The sequence below is a fragment of the Pseudopipra pipra genome, chromosome W (genome assembly GCF_036250125.1).
Source record: "Pseudopipra pipra isolate bDixPip1 chromosome W, bDixPip1.hap1, whole genome shotgun sequence".
In the NCBI taxonomy this organism is placed as follows: Eukaryota; Metazoa; Chordata; class Aves; order Passeriformes; family Pipridae; genus Pseudopipra; species Pseudopipra pipra.
In genome coordinates this window covers 65,417,376-65,431,230 of record NC_087580.1, presented here as the reverse complement: position 1 = coordinate 65,431,230, position 13,855 = coordinate 65,417,376, and the positions used below count along the sequence as shown (strand labels likewise).

The 13,855-nt window shown below is 54.4% G+C and overlaps 1 protein-coding gene across 5 annotated transcripts in view; it reads left to right on the top strand.

Moving 5' to 3' along the window:
• Positions 1-610: 610 nt before the first annotated feature.
• The window catches only part of LOC135405731 (E3 ubiquitin-protein ligase NEDD4-like), a 33,070-nt gene continuing 19,825 nt past the window's right edge, over positions 611-13,855 (top strand). For all 5 annotated transcript variants that reach the window (XM_064640321.1, XM_064640323.1, XM_064640320.1 and 2 more), the window contains exon 1: positions 611-751. In XM_064640321.1, coding sequence (XP_064496391.1) covers positions 704-751 — 48 coding nt within the window. In that variant the 5' untranslated portion in view covers positions 611-703. The remainder of the gene's footprint in view (positions 752-13,855) is intronic.

The following is a 13,855-nucleotide window of genomic DNA, read 5'->3' as shown; positions in this document are numbered from 1 at the left end:
CACATCCCGGTCCCACATCCCTGTCCCACATCCCGGTCCCCATCCCGGTCCCCATCCCTGTCCCACATCCCGGTCCCACATCCCAGTCCCACATCCCGGTCCCACATCCCGGTCCCACATCCCGGTCCCACATCCCGGTCCCACATCCCGGTCCCCATCCCGGTCCCACATCCCGGTCCCGCAGCCCCGCCCCGGCGGTGCCGCTCCTGCCCGCTGGGGGGCGCCTCTCTCCCCGCGCGCCCCTCTCCCCGCGCGCGCCCCCCGCGCCTCGTTCCCGCTGCGCCCGCGCGCCCCCCGCGCGCCCCCCCCTCAGGCCCCTCCCGCGCGCCCCCCCTCAGGCGCCGCCCTCGCGCCCCCTCAGAGCCGCCCCCGGGCGGGGCGCGGAGCGGAGCTGCCCCCGCGCTTTGTGCCGCTCCCCGCCCGCCCCTCCCGCCCCTCCCGCCGCCGCCGCGGGGCCGGCCCGCCGCTCTCCCCGCCCCGCCGCCGCTCCCCCGTCCCTGCGGCCGCTCCCCCGTCCCTGCGGCCGCGCTCGGTCCCGGCCGGCGGCGGCAGCGCGGGCGGCCCCGCCCCGGCCCCGGCCCCTTCCCGCCGGGCTCGGCTCCCGCCGCCTTCCGCCGCCCGCGGGCCCGCGGCAGCAGCAGCAGGAGGAGGAGGAGGAGGAGGAGGAAGAGGAGGCGGCCTCGGCGGGTCGAGGAGCGGCTCCATGGCGACCGCGGCGGCGGAGCCGGTGTACGGGCTCTCGGAGGACGAGGTGGGTCGGGGTGTGAGCGCGGGGTGCGGGGTGCGGGGCCGGCGGGAGCCGCGCGGGCGCCGCGGGAGCGAAGGTCGAGGGTCGGTGCCGAGGGCGAGCGCCGCCCGCCCCGCGGGGCTCCGGGCCCGGCCCGGGCGAACAAAGAGCCCCGTCCGCCCCTCCCGGCCCCGGGGAGCGCCCGCAGCCGTGTCGGGCAGCGCCTGGTCCCGGTGCAGATGGGGCCGATAAGGGGGGTAGGAGCCGCGATAACTAATCGCCGTGCGCCGGCTTTATCGGCCGCGGTGTTCTGCAGAACCCAACTGACGCAGGCCTGAGCAGAACGGCCCGGTTTGTCTGAGGGGAATGTTAAAAATCCTGTTTAATGCCCTTTTTGTTTGGTCGCCGTGGTCAGGCGCCCCTTTCCTCGGCAGCTGGTGTCGTAGAGCATCAGCAATGGGCAGGCTGCGTTGCTGGGCTGTGGTTTCAGGGTACATCAGCTGGTGGCAGCGCACATATTGCTTGTATTTGTACAGGAGCGAATAAAAAATTGTGACAGCGTTGCATCCGGTTTTATGGGGCCGAACAGACGGCCCCGTTAGTCTGTTTGAGGTGCAGAAGGAACTGACACTAAAAAAAAAAAGCCTTTGCCTTGTGAAGCTGACGGACAGCGTTTATTGCCTGTATTTCAGTGGCACCACGTCTAGGTGATTGTAACGTTTAATTGTCGTTGGAAAGGAGGATCTTGGACTGGAGTGGGTGTTTTGCTGGGGGGGGATTCGTGTTGTTGATCTGATAAAGCTGAGAGCAGAGTGTGTGAAGGCTGGGGAGAAGGGAGGGCACGCTGGGGCTTTGGGTGAGCACTGCACCCGGGGAGAACCTTCTCCTCCTGGGCTGGTTCCTTAAGCCTTCCCGGGAGGATGGGGGTGGCTGACAAGAATCCCTGAGCAGCTCTGGGCCAGCTCCCCTGTGTCACCCGGGCCCACTGCTGAGCCATCTGTGGGCATCCTGCATGCTCGAGGAACAGCCAAGGCACACGGGACTTGCTGTCCCAGCGTGGGCACCCCCAGACTGGGGGTTGATTTGGTGCTTCTGTTGGCAAGGGTGAGGTGTGAGGAAAAGGGAAAGCTGGAGCCACCCTGCCGGGTGGGAACGTCGTGCTGGAGCCTGGCTGCTGCCTTTTCTGTCGTGCTGTGCCTTTTGTCCCTGCCTCCCGTCTCGACGTGTGCTGGTACTCGCCCGGAATGCTAAAGAGCCACGGGGACAGGATGGAACGCGCCGGCCCCGCCGCCCTCACCTCGGCTCTGAGGTGGAGGGATCCTGGCAGAGAGGAGAGCTCAGAACACGAGCAGGAGGTTCTCCCTCGGGAGGGCGGCTGGAAATAAGCTCCAGTCAAGGTAAAGCCCCGGAGGGTTGAGGAAAGCAGGTGTGCTGACAGTTCACTGCCTGCTGGCTCGTGTGGGTAATGACTTCCCATTAGCGCTGCTTTGGGCTTGGTGTGGGGTTGGCTTTTGAAAAGCAGAGCTCTTCTAGCTGCGAGAGGCTGAATCCTGTGTGGATATTCAGGCTATTAATTTCCTTTGTCCCTGCCTGGGTTTGAAATGCAGTTTGCAGTCGTGTTGGAGGTGTTTTCTGGAGGGCCTCGTGCAGGGTTTCCACTCCTGGCACCTCTGCTGGTGGGGAAACGTGGTGATTTCCACCGAGCCGGACTTGCTGAAGGGCTCAGAGAAGCAGGAGTGTCTCCTGCAGAGCAGAGGTGCCCTCCTGCTTGGGCTCCTGCTCCACGGCTGAGGCTGTATTTAAAAACTTACAGGCCTTCAGAGCTGAAAATATTTGTGAATGAAGCACAATATTACTCGTGTTAGTTTGGGTTTCTCGAGAGTGTTTGGCTTGAATTTCGCCCAAACAAATCCACAAACATTCCCTTTCTCGGTGTCCTTGGGTGCAAGCAAAACTTGCAGGCTCCTTGGATCTCGTGTGGTTGGATTAATAATGGATCTTCTCAAAAAGGGCCTTGAAGAAAGAATGTCTTTTTATATTTTAAAATATTAGGGGAAAAAAGGAGGTTTATACATGCAACTGCTCTCTGCAGTTCCAGCATTCTCCTCTTTTCAAGTTCTATTCAACTTCCGTGACTTGTGATTGAATCAACTGGAATTAGCAGCTTCCTACTGAGATGACATTTTGTCATGCCTTAGAAATTGTCAAAAAGGACCTTATGTTCCTGAAAATGTCTCAGTGCGTGAGATACAATCCCATATGCCTGCAGATAAATAGTTCTGCACGTAGTCACTGCAGCTTAACCTTTCTGCCTGTGTGCTGTGCTGGGCAAAGCCTTGGTCCTCAGGAGGGAATCCTGGAGGATTCTCTGGGTGCTGAGGTGTCTCTGTGCTGAGGTGTCTCTGGGTGCTGAGGTGTCTCTGTGCTGAGGTGTCTCTGGGTGCTGAGGTGTCTCTGGGTGCTGAGGTGTCTCTGGGTGCTGAGGTGTCTCTGGGTGCTGAGGTGTCTCTGGGTGCTGAGGTGTCTCTGTGCTGAGGTGTCTCTGGGTGCTGAGGTGTCTCTGTGCTGAGGTGTCTCTGTGCTGAGGTGTCTCTGTGCTGAGGTGTCTCTGGGTGCTGAGGTGTCTCTGGGTGCTGAGGTGTCTCTGGGTGCTGAGGTGTCTCTGTGCTGAGGTGTCTCTGTGCTGAGGTGTCTCTGGGTGCTGAGGTGTCTCTGGGTGCTGAGGTGTCTCTGTGCTGAGGTGTCTCTGGGTGCTGAGGTGTCTCTGGGTGCTGAGGTGTCTCTGTGCTGAGGTGTCTCTGTGCTGAGGTGTCTCTGTGCTGAGGTGTCTCTGTGCTGAGGTGTCTCTGGGTGCTGAGGTGTCTCTGGGTGCTGAGGTGTCTCTGTGCTGAGGTGTCTCTGGGTGCTGAGGTGTCTCTGGGTGCTGAGGTGTCTCTGTGCTGAGGTGTCTCTGTGCTGAGGTGTCTCTGGGTGCTGAGGTGTCTCTGGGGGCTGAGGTGTCTCTGTGCTGAGGTGTCTCTGTGCTGAGGTGTCTCTGTGCTGAGGTGTCTCTGTGCTGAGGTGTCTCTGGGTGCTGAGGTGTCTCTGTGCTGAGGTGTCTCTGCGCTGAGGTGTCTCTGCGCTGAGGTGTCTCTGTGCTGAGGTGTCTCTGGGTGCTGAGGTGTCTCTGTGCTGAGGTGTCTCTGTGCTGAGGTGTCTCTGGGTGCTGAGGTGTCTCTGGGTGCTGAGGTGTCTCTGTGCTGAGGTGTCTCTGGGTGCTGAGGTGTCTCTGTGCTGAGGTGTCTCTGGGTGCTGAGGTGTCTCTGGGTGCTGAGGTGTCTCTGTGCTGAGGTGTCTCTGTGCTGAGGTGTCTCTGGGTGCTGAGGTGTCTCTGGGTGCTGAGGTGTCTCTGTGCTGAGGTGTCTCTGGGTGCTGAGGTGTCTCTGTGCTGAGGTGTCTCTGGGTGCTGAGGTGTCTCTGGGTGCTGAGGTGTCTCTGTGCTGAGGTGTCTCTGGGTGCTGAGGTGTCTCTGGGTGCTGAGGTGTCTCTGTGCTGAGGTGTCTCTGGGTGCTGAGGTGTCTCTGTGCTGAGGTGTCTCTGGGTGCTGAGGTGTCTCTGGGTGCTGAGGTGTCTCTGGGTGCTGAGGTGTCTCTGTGCTGAGGTGTCTCTGGGTGCTGAGGTGTCTCTGTGCTGAGGTGTCTCTGGGTGCTGAGGTGTCTCTGGGTGCTGAGGTGTCTCTGTGCTGAGGTGTCTCTGTGCTGAGGTGTCTCTGGGTGCTGAGGTGTCTCTGGGTGCTGAGGTGTCTCTGTGCTGAGGTGTCTCTGGGTGCTGAGGTGTCTCTGTGCTGAGGTGTCTCTGGGTGCTGAGGTGTCTCTGGGTGCTGAGGTGTCTCTGTGCTGAGGTGTCTCTGGGTGCTGAGGTGTCTCTGGGTGCTGAGGTGTCTCTGTGCTGAGGTGTCTCTGGGTGCTGAGGTGTCTCTGTGCTGAGGTGTCTCTGGGTGCTGAGGTGTCTCTGTGCTGAGGTGTCTCTGTGCTGAGGTGTCTCTGGGTGCTGAGGTGTCTCTGTGCTGAGGTGTCTCTGTGCTGAGGTGTCTCTGGGTGCTGAGGTGTCTCTGGGTGCTGAGGTGTCTCTGTGCTGAGGTGTCTCTGTGCTGAGGTGTCTCTGTGCTGAGGTGTCTCTGTGCTGAGGTGTCTCTGGGTGCTGAGGTGTCTCTGGGTGCTGAGGTGTCTCTGTGCTGAGGTGTCTCTGGGTGCTGAGGTGTCTCTGTGCTGAGGTGTCTCTGGGTGCTGAGGTGTCTCTGTGCTGAGGTGTCTCTGTGCTGAGGTGTCTCTGGGTGCTGAGGTGTCTCTGTGCTGAGGTGTCTCTGTGCTGAGGTGTCTCTGTGCTGAGGTGTCTCTGGGTGCTGAGGTGTCTCTGGGTGCTGAGGTGTCTCTGTGCTGAGGTGTCTCTGTGCTGAGGTGTCTCTGTGCTGAGGTGTCTCTGTGCTGAGGTGTCTCTGGGTGCTGAGGTGTCTCTGTGCTGAGGTGTCTCTGGGTGCTGAGGTGTCTCTGGGTGCTGAGGTGTCTCTGTGCTGAGGTGTCTCTGGGTGCTGAGGTGTCTCTGTGCTGAGGTGTCTCTGTGCTGAGGTGTCTCTGTGCTGAGGTGTCTCTGGGTGCTGAGGTGTCTCTGTGCTGAGGTGTCTCTGTGCTGAGGTGTCTCTGTGCTGAGGTGTCTCTGGGTGCTGAGGTGTCTCTGTGCTGAGGTGTCTCTGGGTGCTGAGGTGTCTCTGGGTGCTGAGGTGTCTCTGTGCTGAGGTGTCTCTGGGTGCTGAGGTGTCTCTGGGTGCTGAGGTGTCTCTGTGCTGAGGTGTCTCTGGGTGCTGAGGTGTCTCTGTGCTGAGGTGTCTCTGGGTGCTGAGGTGTCTCTGGGTGCTGAGGTGTCTCTGGGTGCTGAGGTGTCTCTGGGTGCTGAGGTGTCTCTGTACTGAGGTGTCTCTCTGCTGAGGTGTCTCTGGGTGCTGAGGTGTCTCTGTGCTGAGGTGTCTCTGGGTGCTGAGGTGTCTCTGTGCTGAGGTGTCTCTGGGTGCTGAGGTGTCTCTGGGTGCTGAGGTGTCTCTGTGCTGAGGTGTCTCTGGGTGCTGAGGTGTCTCTGGGTGCTGAGGTGTCTCTGTGCTGAGGTGTCTCTGTGCTGAGGTGTCTCTGGGTGCTGAGGTGTCTCTGTGCTGAGGTGTCTCTGTGCTGAGGTGTCTGTGGGTGCTGAGGTGTCTCTGTGCTGAGGTGTCTCTGTGCTGAGGTGTCTCTGGGTGCTGAGGTGTCTCTGGGTGCTGAGGTGTCTCTGTGCTGAGGTGTCTCTGTGCTGAGGTGTCTCTGTGCTGAGGTGTCTCTGTGCTGAGGTGTCTCTGGGTGCTGAGGTGTCTCTGTGCTGAGGTGTCTCTGTGCTGAGGTGTCTCTGGGTGCTGAGGTGTCTCTGGGTGCTGAGGTGTCTCTGTGCTGAGGTGTCTCTGGGTGCTGAGGTGTCTCTGTGCTGAGGTGTCTCTGGGTGCTGAGGTGTCTCTGGGTGCTGAGGTGTCTCTGTGCTGAGGTGTCTCTGGGTGCTGAGGTGTCTCTGGGTGCTGAGGTGTCTCTGTGCTGAGGTGTCTCTGTGCTGAGGTGTCTCTGGGTGCTGAGGTGTCTCTGTGCTGAGGTGTCTGTGCTGAGGTGTCTCTGGGTGCTGAGGTGTCTCTGGGTGCTGAGGTGTCTCTGTGCTGAGGTGTCTCTGTGCTGAGGTGTCTCTGTGCTGAGGTGTCTCTGTGCTGAGGTGTCTCTGGGTGCTGAGGTGTCTCTGGGTGCTGAGGTGTCTCTGTGCTGAGGTGTCTCTGTGCTGAGGTGTCTCTGTGCTGAGGTGTCTCTGTGCTGAGGTGTCTCTGGGTGTTGAGGTGTCTCTGGGTGCTGAGGTGTCTCTGGGTGCTGAGGTGTCTCTGGGTGCTGAGGTGTCTCTGGGTGCTGAGGTGTCTCTGTGTTGAGGTGTCTCTGTGCTGAGGTGTCTCTGGACAAGATGCACCTTTGGTGCCCAGCAGTGAACACAGAACCTTTAAACAGGAGCTCTGCTGCTTCTCCTCTCAATACTGTGGTTACATAAAGCCTGACTCTGCCATCCCAGGGTGAGGGGGCCTCCCTTGCTCCCAGTGCTGACTGTATCTTAGCAAGAAGCAATTCAGAAGACTGACTTTCTATTGACTTTTTAAATGGGAAAAAACCCCTCCTGAATTGGTTTTATAGGCTCTAAATGCACTGGCTTCAGGCATAGCGTGTAAACTTTAAATGATGATTAAAATTCCAGATAAGGAAGTGTTTCATAAATGATAGGCAAGCCCTATCTCCTTGTGTGGCAGAATATCAAAACAGGCTGTGGTTCTCCGGAGGTCAATAGATTTTTCTAAAAGCCTGCATTTTAAACCTTCTTTTGATGAGTTATCAGCACGTTTTGGTCACTGGTACGGACACGAAGTGAATTCCAGTTTTAATGTAAAATTAATGTGAAGACACTTGTATTAAAATGTGTGTGTGAGGGAGCAAAGAAGTGCTAATTTTAGATGCACCCCCATTCAGAGATGGGGGTTGTTGGCCTGTCCTGGGGGTGCTGTGCAGGTGGTGCTGCCTTTGGGAAGGGGGGACAGGCACTCCTTGGGTTCTGGGAGAAGGGCTGGCCGTTGGAGGGCACTGTGTCATGGGAAATGGCAACTCCAGGTTCTCTCTGCTCCTGCACAGAGACCATTCTCGGGTCTGCAGGGGCTGTAGGAGCCAGAGGCCACATCCCAGGGGCAGCTGCACCTTTCAGCTGGATCAGACCACGCTGGCAACCTCTCAGTCCCGGAGGATTGGATGGGGCCAGGACCTCTTGCTTAATTAAACTCTGTGCCATAGAAACTGGGGCTTTCTGGGCCTTGTCATAGCAGTGGGGGCTGGGTTATCTCACAGCTTCAGTCAGTTGGAAGTGGTAGATGTGATAGCAACGGGCAGGAGTAGCTTGATTTAATTGTAATTAAATTTTGGTGTCGGCGAACAGAGAAATCTCCTTAACTTCCATAGATTTCTCCATCCTTTGTTTTCACTGCTGCTTCCTCTTCAGTGTTTCACTGAGTTGAGTGAGGGTTTCACTGCAGCAGCAGAAGAGATGCAGCTCTGTCCCTTTTGGGAGGCAGAGCAGTGCAAGCTCTTGTTTTGGGTGAGCTGGGCAGGAATGTGGCCCGGGCTGGGTGACTCCTACCCTGGGTGACTCCTACCCGGGAGGAAGGAATGTGGTTTCACTGCTGGCTCGGGCCTGGAGCTGCTGCCAGGGTTTACCTGGAACTGTGGCTTTCAGAAGTGTTTAACCCACTTTTTCCGGTGTGCAGTTCTTAAACTGCCCGGTTCCCAGGACTGGAGCACTCCCTTCCTCTGCTCCCACTGCCTTTTCCTCTCCCAGAAAGAAGGGAAAACAAATCCTTAGGAAAGGGATTGTTTTCTGCAGGAAAAAAAGCCAGCCATTAACTAGTAATTAATTTTAACTGAGAGATGTGGTTGAATTGCACGGGCCTGGAAGCTATAATTGCAGTTCAATAGTTCAAAAAACAAACCCCAAAGCCCCACCAAAACAAATCTAGGAACTCGATTCTTGGGCTGTGTTGTGGAATATCTGTCTGCCAGGTGATGTCTGGACTGGGCAGCAGACTTGGTGTATTTCTATGTGCAATTGTTCATTTTTCCTGCCTCCATTTGCTTGTAGTTCCTGTGCACTGGCAGATTCCTGATTCCTAGGATTTAGGAACCTTGCCTGGAATCAAAGGAAATATCTCCAGTTCTGAGAACTCTGGCAGATATGAGGATGAAGAAGTGCTTTATCTTCCAAGAGAGAAGTGATCTGGAACGTAAACAAGCAGCAAGGAGGAGGTTTTTTGGGGTGTGTTGAAGGGAATAGAGCAGATGGATTTTTTTTCTCTTGGTGGTGTGCTCTGCTTGCCATCCTCCTCCTCTGTTTATCCAGAGACAGCGTGTCAGGTCTCCTTCCCACCGTGCAGTAGCTTACAGAAACTGCCACCAATTCTTGAGATCAGCCAACAAAAGTATTTGCCTTTTTAGTCAGTGAGAAATGACAACAGAGACGTTGCTTCACCTTGTCAGGGTTTGATTTCTCTCTGCTGAACTGCTTCTCTCCCCAGCCCTTGGTGTGCCTCTGAAATCCTGCTCCCTGGCTGTTTTATTCCTGTGCCCTCCAGGGCCATCCTGTCCCTGTCCCCCAGCCGGTGCCAGTCAAGTTTGGGGTTTGTCTTAACGAGTTTCCATTGCAGTTTGAAAGCTAAACCTCGTAAAGTGGGCACAGCCTGGGTGTGGGTGACCTGCCAGCTCATTTGGCACCTGGTGTGCTCCTGTTCCTGAGTGACCCCAAAGTCTGCAGAGTTCAGATGATCGAGTTTGTAGCTGATGAGGCAGGAATACACTCAAAAAGCTCTGTGTGGTGCTGGTGTTGCTGTGGAAACCAGCTGGGTTTTTTTTTTTTGAGCTTCCAGTCAGCTGGGAAGACAGGATTGTTGGTAATTGAGGCAGAAGAGAACAACCTGCACCGTGGGATCACCTCAGAGATGCTTTTTCATGGAGAGATCACCCCCCTGCCCAATATTCCATAAATGCTTTCAGGTGCATTAGAGGCAGGAGGTGTGACAGGGGGGACAGTGATTTACCATTTTTCACCATTTTCTGGCCTCACCTGGAGGTTTTAGGGGAGGCTGGATGGAAAGAAAATGGCCAGATCCCAGTCTGAGAGCAGTGGGAGGAGGCAGCACTTGGTTGCTGATGGATGCAGGAATATTAAACATTCCCATCACAACATAAAGTCCGGCCTTTGTTTGGGATAATGAGTGGGGAATATTTTAATGAGTGGTTCTTAGTCTAGTCAGTGTCAAGGACCATTTTGGGACCAAGTGACTGAGCTAACCCCTGAGCTTGGTCCAGCAACAATCCATTTATTGGCAAATCCTTAAGGAATTTCCATCAAGCAATTAATACAACTGAGAAACAAAACCAAACCACGCTCCTAAATCCAACAAACAACCCCCCCAATTCTTCCACCTTCCCCCCTCAATGTGTGTGCAGGAATCACTGAAATGTTCATGGCTTTGGAGGAATTTCTTCGCCGGGGAGGCTGGAAACTCGCACAGAAACATTAATTATTAACTGCAGCCCAGAGCTGGAAGGCCTAATTTAATTTCTGCTTGGATAATGGGATGACTCATGCAACCCAACAAACTGTGGCAGAAAATGAAGTCTCCCTGTGAAAACTCACAGTCCCCACTTCTGCCCTGAGCAGGAGTTGCTGCAGGAGAGCTTTTACAGGAGTTAAAGTGAGAAGGACAGGCTGAATTTCCTGCTGTCTTGTCAGGCAGTGCAGTTTTCCCCCTCTCAAGGATTTTCCAGCAGGGCCTGTTTCAGGAGCTCCTGGTGCTGGCCCTGCTCAGCTCTGCAGGTGGAACTGCCCCCGGGGTCAGAAATGGAGTTAAAAATCCAGTCCCGCTTTATTGTGGGATTACAGCTTTATTGAATGCCTGTTTATGGTCTGGAATCGTTAAATCCCTCCCAAAAATATAGATTAGGGTTACATAACCCTGCCTGTGGGAGCTGGTGGCACCTCACTGGGCTACTGGAGTGGCTACTGGTTGGTACCAGACACCTTCCACCGGGCCAGGGCGCTCCCAGCCTGTTCCTCTCGTTACCCAGAGGAACAAATTTGGGGTTTTGGGGGGTGTTTGGCTGTGTCAGGGCTGTGTGGCCTGCACAGGAACGTAGGTGAGTTCATCTTTGATTTTACTCCTCCTTTTCCAGAGCAGTGGGTTTCTTTTCTCTGTGGGGAGGGGAAAGCACAAGTCACAATTTTTCTGCCTAAGTCATAATTTTTCTGCCTAAGTCATAATTTTTCTGCCTAAGTCATAATTTTTCACTTTTAAGAAGTTTAAATGTCAAGGGCCCGGTGGATTTCATATCAGAACCACCAGTTCAAGATGATTAGGGTGGGTTTTTTTTTTTATAATTCAAATGTATCAGAGGTTGGTCAGGGAAAGGTAAAATCCTGATGGTTGTGCCTGAGCACCCACCTTCTGTGGGGTCCTTCCCTGCAGGGTGCTGGTTGGGAATTCAGCCCCTTCTTCATTGGGCAGAATTGTCAGACATCCACTGGGGACTGGATTTTTGTGGTTTTCTCTTGCCTAAAAGTCCTGGAGTCCTGCTGGAAAGTAATGGGTTTGTGCAGGCCCTGACCTGAGGATAATGAAATAAAACCAGCCTTGTTCTTTTACCAGAGTCAGTGGCCTGTCATCATCCTGCATGGATTAATTCTTTCAATGAGTGATAGAAATAGGCCCAAAACTTAAATAAGGGGAGTAAAGTCTCGTGCAGTACAGCAAGTCCATTAACTTAAGGTTCTTTTAAATTAATTTAAGGTTCCTTTTGGTTTCTGAAGCTCACGGGTGACCTGGTTCAATTGCTAAAATTGCTCAAGTCTGGCTGGCTGTGTGGAATTCAGTGGATTTTTATAAAAATAGATCCCAATTCCCTTGGAACACTATTTTTAGTAAAAAATAGTGCAGTAAATGCAGGAAAAATTCCCTGTGAGCAGATTTTCCTGAGGTCAACCCTGTGATTTGTTTCTTAATAATGTGCTTTTGGTGTTGGGCTGGGACTTGGAAGACAAACTTGTCCTGAGACCTCCTTTAGGGAAAATAATGGGGTTTTTACAGCTCTGTGGTGTCCTGCAGTGAGGGTTGAGAGGTCAGAAAAGGCCCAGTTGGGTTTGCAGGGGAGCAGGAACACGATCAACAGGGGTGAAGATCTGAGCTGGGTTCCCAGGCTGCCTGAAAGGAGATTTTCACTTCCCTGCCCGGGCCAGGGGAGTAGGTGGTTGTGACCAACTGACCTTTTCAGTTTGTTTTCCTGGGCTGGACTGGCAGAGGAGAGTGGAGATGTGGGTCACAGCCCCGGTGCTTGGGTTTGTTTGCACTGCAGAGCTGAGATTGTATCAACCACTGTTGGCAAAATCGCCGCGGACGGTTTCGAGATCAGGAAGATACCGCAAGAATTATCCTGAATCTTCTCACCTGGTGCTGCTGTGGCCTTCAGAAAGTCACTGTGGTGTCCTCCTGGCTGGTCTCACCTGGGGGTGAGGGCACCCTGCTTGGGGTCAGAACAGGAGAATCTCATCTGGGAATCCTCTGTGCAGGATGTGGATGTGGCTGTGTGTGGTTTAATCCACCAGCAATCAAAGAATCAGCTCCACTCTCCTGCCACTGAGCTGGGTTTCAGTTGCTGGGAGATTTAGGACCAGCCAACACTCTGACAAATAAATCCTCTATTTTGCTTTGAAACTGCAGATCTTGGTTGTTTCCCCCCATAACGGGCGGAGTTGAGAGCAGTGTTTGGGTGACCGTGTGTGTGGGGTTTCCTTCAGGAAACCAGAAGTGCCACGGTTAAAACACCACCTTAAAGACTGTTGTCTTTTCCATTCCGATGTGTTTTGCCACCAGAGCCCCGAGTTAAAGATCTGTTTTGCAAACCCCACAATAAAACTCAATAATAAAACCAGCGGATGAAACTGGATCCGCGGAGTCTCCGCACGCAGGTAACATTCCGGCAGGATCTGGTTTCCCTCCTCCCAGCCAGTGGAAATTTACCTATCGTGGCTTGGGATCAAAAATGTCTCCACGGGGAGAGGAGAAAAAACAGCTCCCAAGCCCAGCCCGGCCTCCCCCGGCGCGGCTCAGGTGAAGCTCCCGCAGGTGGGACGCGGGCTTGGGGTGAAACCTGCTCTGCCTCTCGGGCCTGGGGCTGGGTGAGTTGCCTTGGGGACCCTCAGGTGACAGCCTGGGAAGGGGAGAGGGACTCATCCCTCTGGTGGGGCTGGGAGGTGGGTCTTTGAAACTTGTTCATTCCAACCAGCCCAGCTCTAATTTTGTTGTTTCGATCGTTGGTTCGGGCGGTTCTCATGTGTCCTGTCGGGAGCTGACGTCTGCAGCTTCCCTCCTTACACCTCTTCTCTCAGTGGGCATTTAGAACATCCAGATGTGGATCCCAACCCTTGCTCAGGTTGGTTTTACAACCCTTGCTCAGGTTGGTTTTACAGCCCATCTGCCCAGGTTCAGCTGCCTCTCCTGGATCACCGCGCTCGGCCCCTGTTCTTCCTCTTTTGTTGCCATAACTCTTCTCCAAACTTCCCAGCTCCAGGGGATTTTATTAATCCATAATGAGTTTTCTTTGTGTGAGTGCTGTAGTGGGTGTTAGAAGTGACTTTTAGCTTTCCAGAGCAGCTGGAGAAGTGAGTGTGGTGTTCATTTAACAAATTGTGAATCATCCAGAGAAATATTCCCACAGAACTCTCTTGAATAATCTCTAAATGCATCTGTGTTTTCTGAGGTGAACTGGGGTTTGTTCACTGCAGGTGAAGTCTGGGTTTTGCTGCATAATTGGCTTCCACTTCCTAAGCTTCCAAGTCCCCTAAAATGGCACCAGGACTTGCAGCTGAGAACACCCAACCTGTCTAAAGGTTACCCTTCAGCAGAGAGGAGGACTCTGTAACCTCTGCCATGTTTGGAGGAGGCAAGAGAACATAAAGTTGGTGTTAATGATTGGACAGAAGGCAGCATGGGTATAGTCAGCACTAATAAATAGCTCACCAGGCCCTGGCACGGTGAGGGCAGGACAGGAGGGTGGGCAGGGGGGGCAGAGTGTCCCCAGGGTGCTGCTGGGTGGTGAACAGGTGAGGAGGGAGGGGGGGAGCATCCCAAGATTGTGTCCAGGAGTCTCCCACCTCGGTGGGAGGGAAGCAGCTGCCTCTCTGCACTTCTTGCTGAAGTGATGTTTGCCGTGGGAGAACGCTCTGTGAGGACAGGAGATGCTGATCACTGGTGGAGATATTTAAGTGGTGGAGATATTTAATTGTGCTCTCCTGGTGGTTGTCTGGACAGCTGGACACTGACTTTGTGCCCTTTTGTTCCTGTGGTACCTGGAGCTGTTCAGCAGAGACAACTCATGATCACACCATTTCTTGTGGCATCTCTTTGCTTTTTAAGATATATCTAATTATGCAAGTGCTTTTTTAGACCTCTTGCTCAGGCTGGAGACCTGTCCCTCCTCCTCCTCCACTCTTTGATGCCTGAGGAAGGGGGGCTGG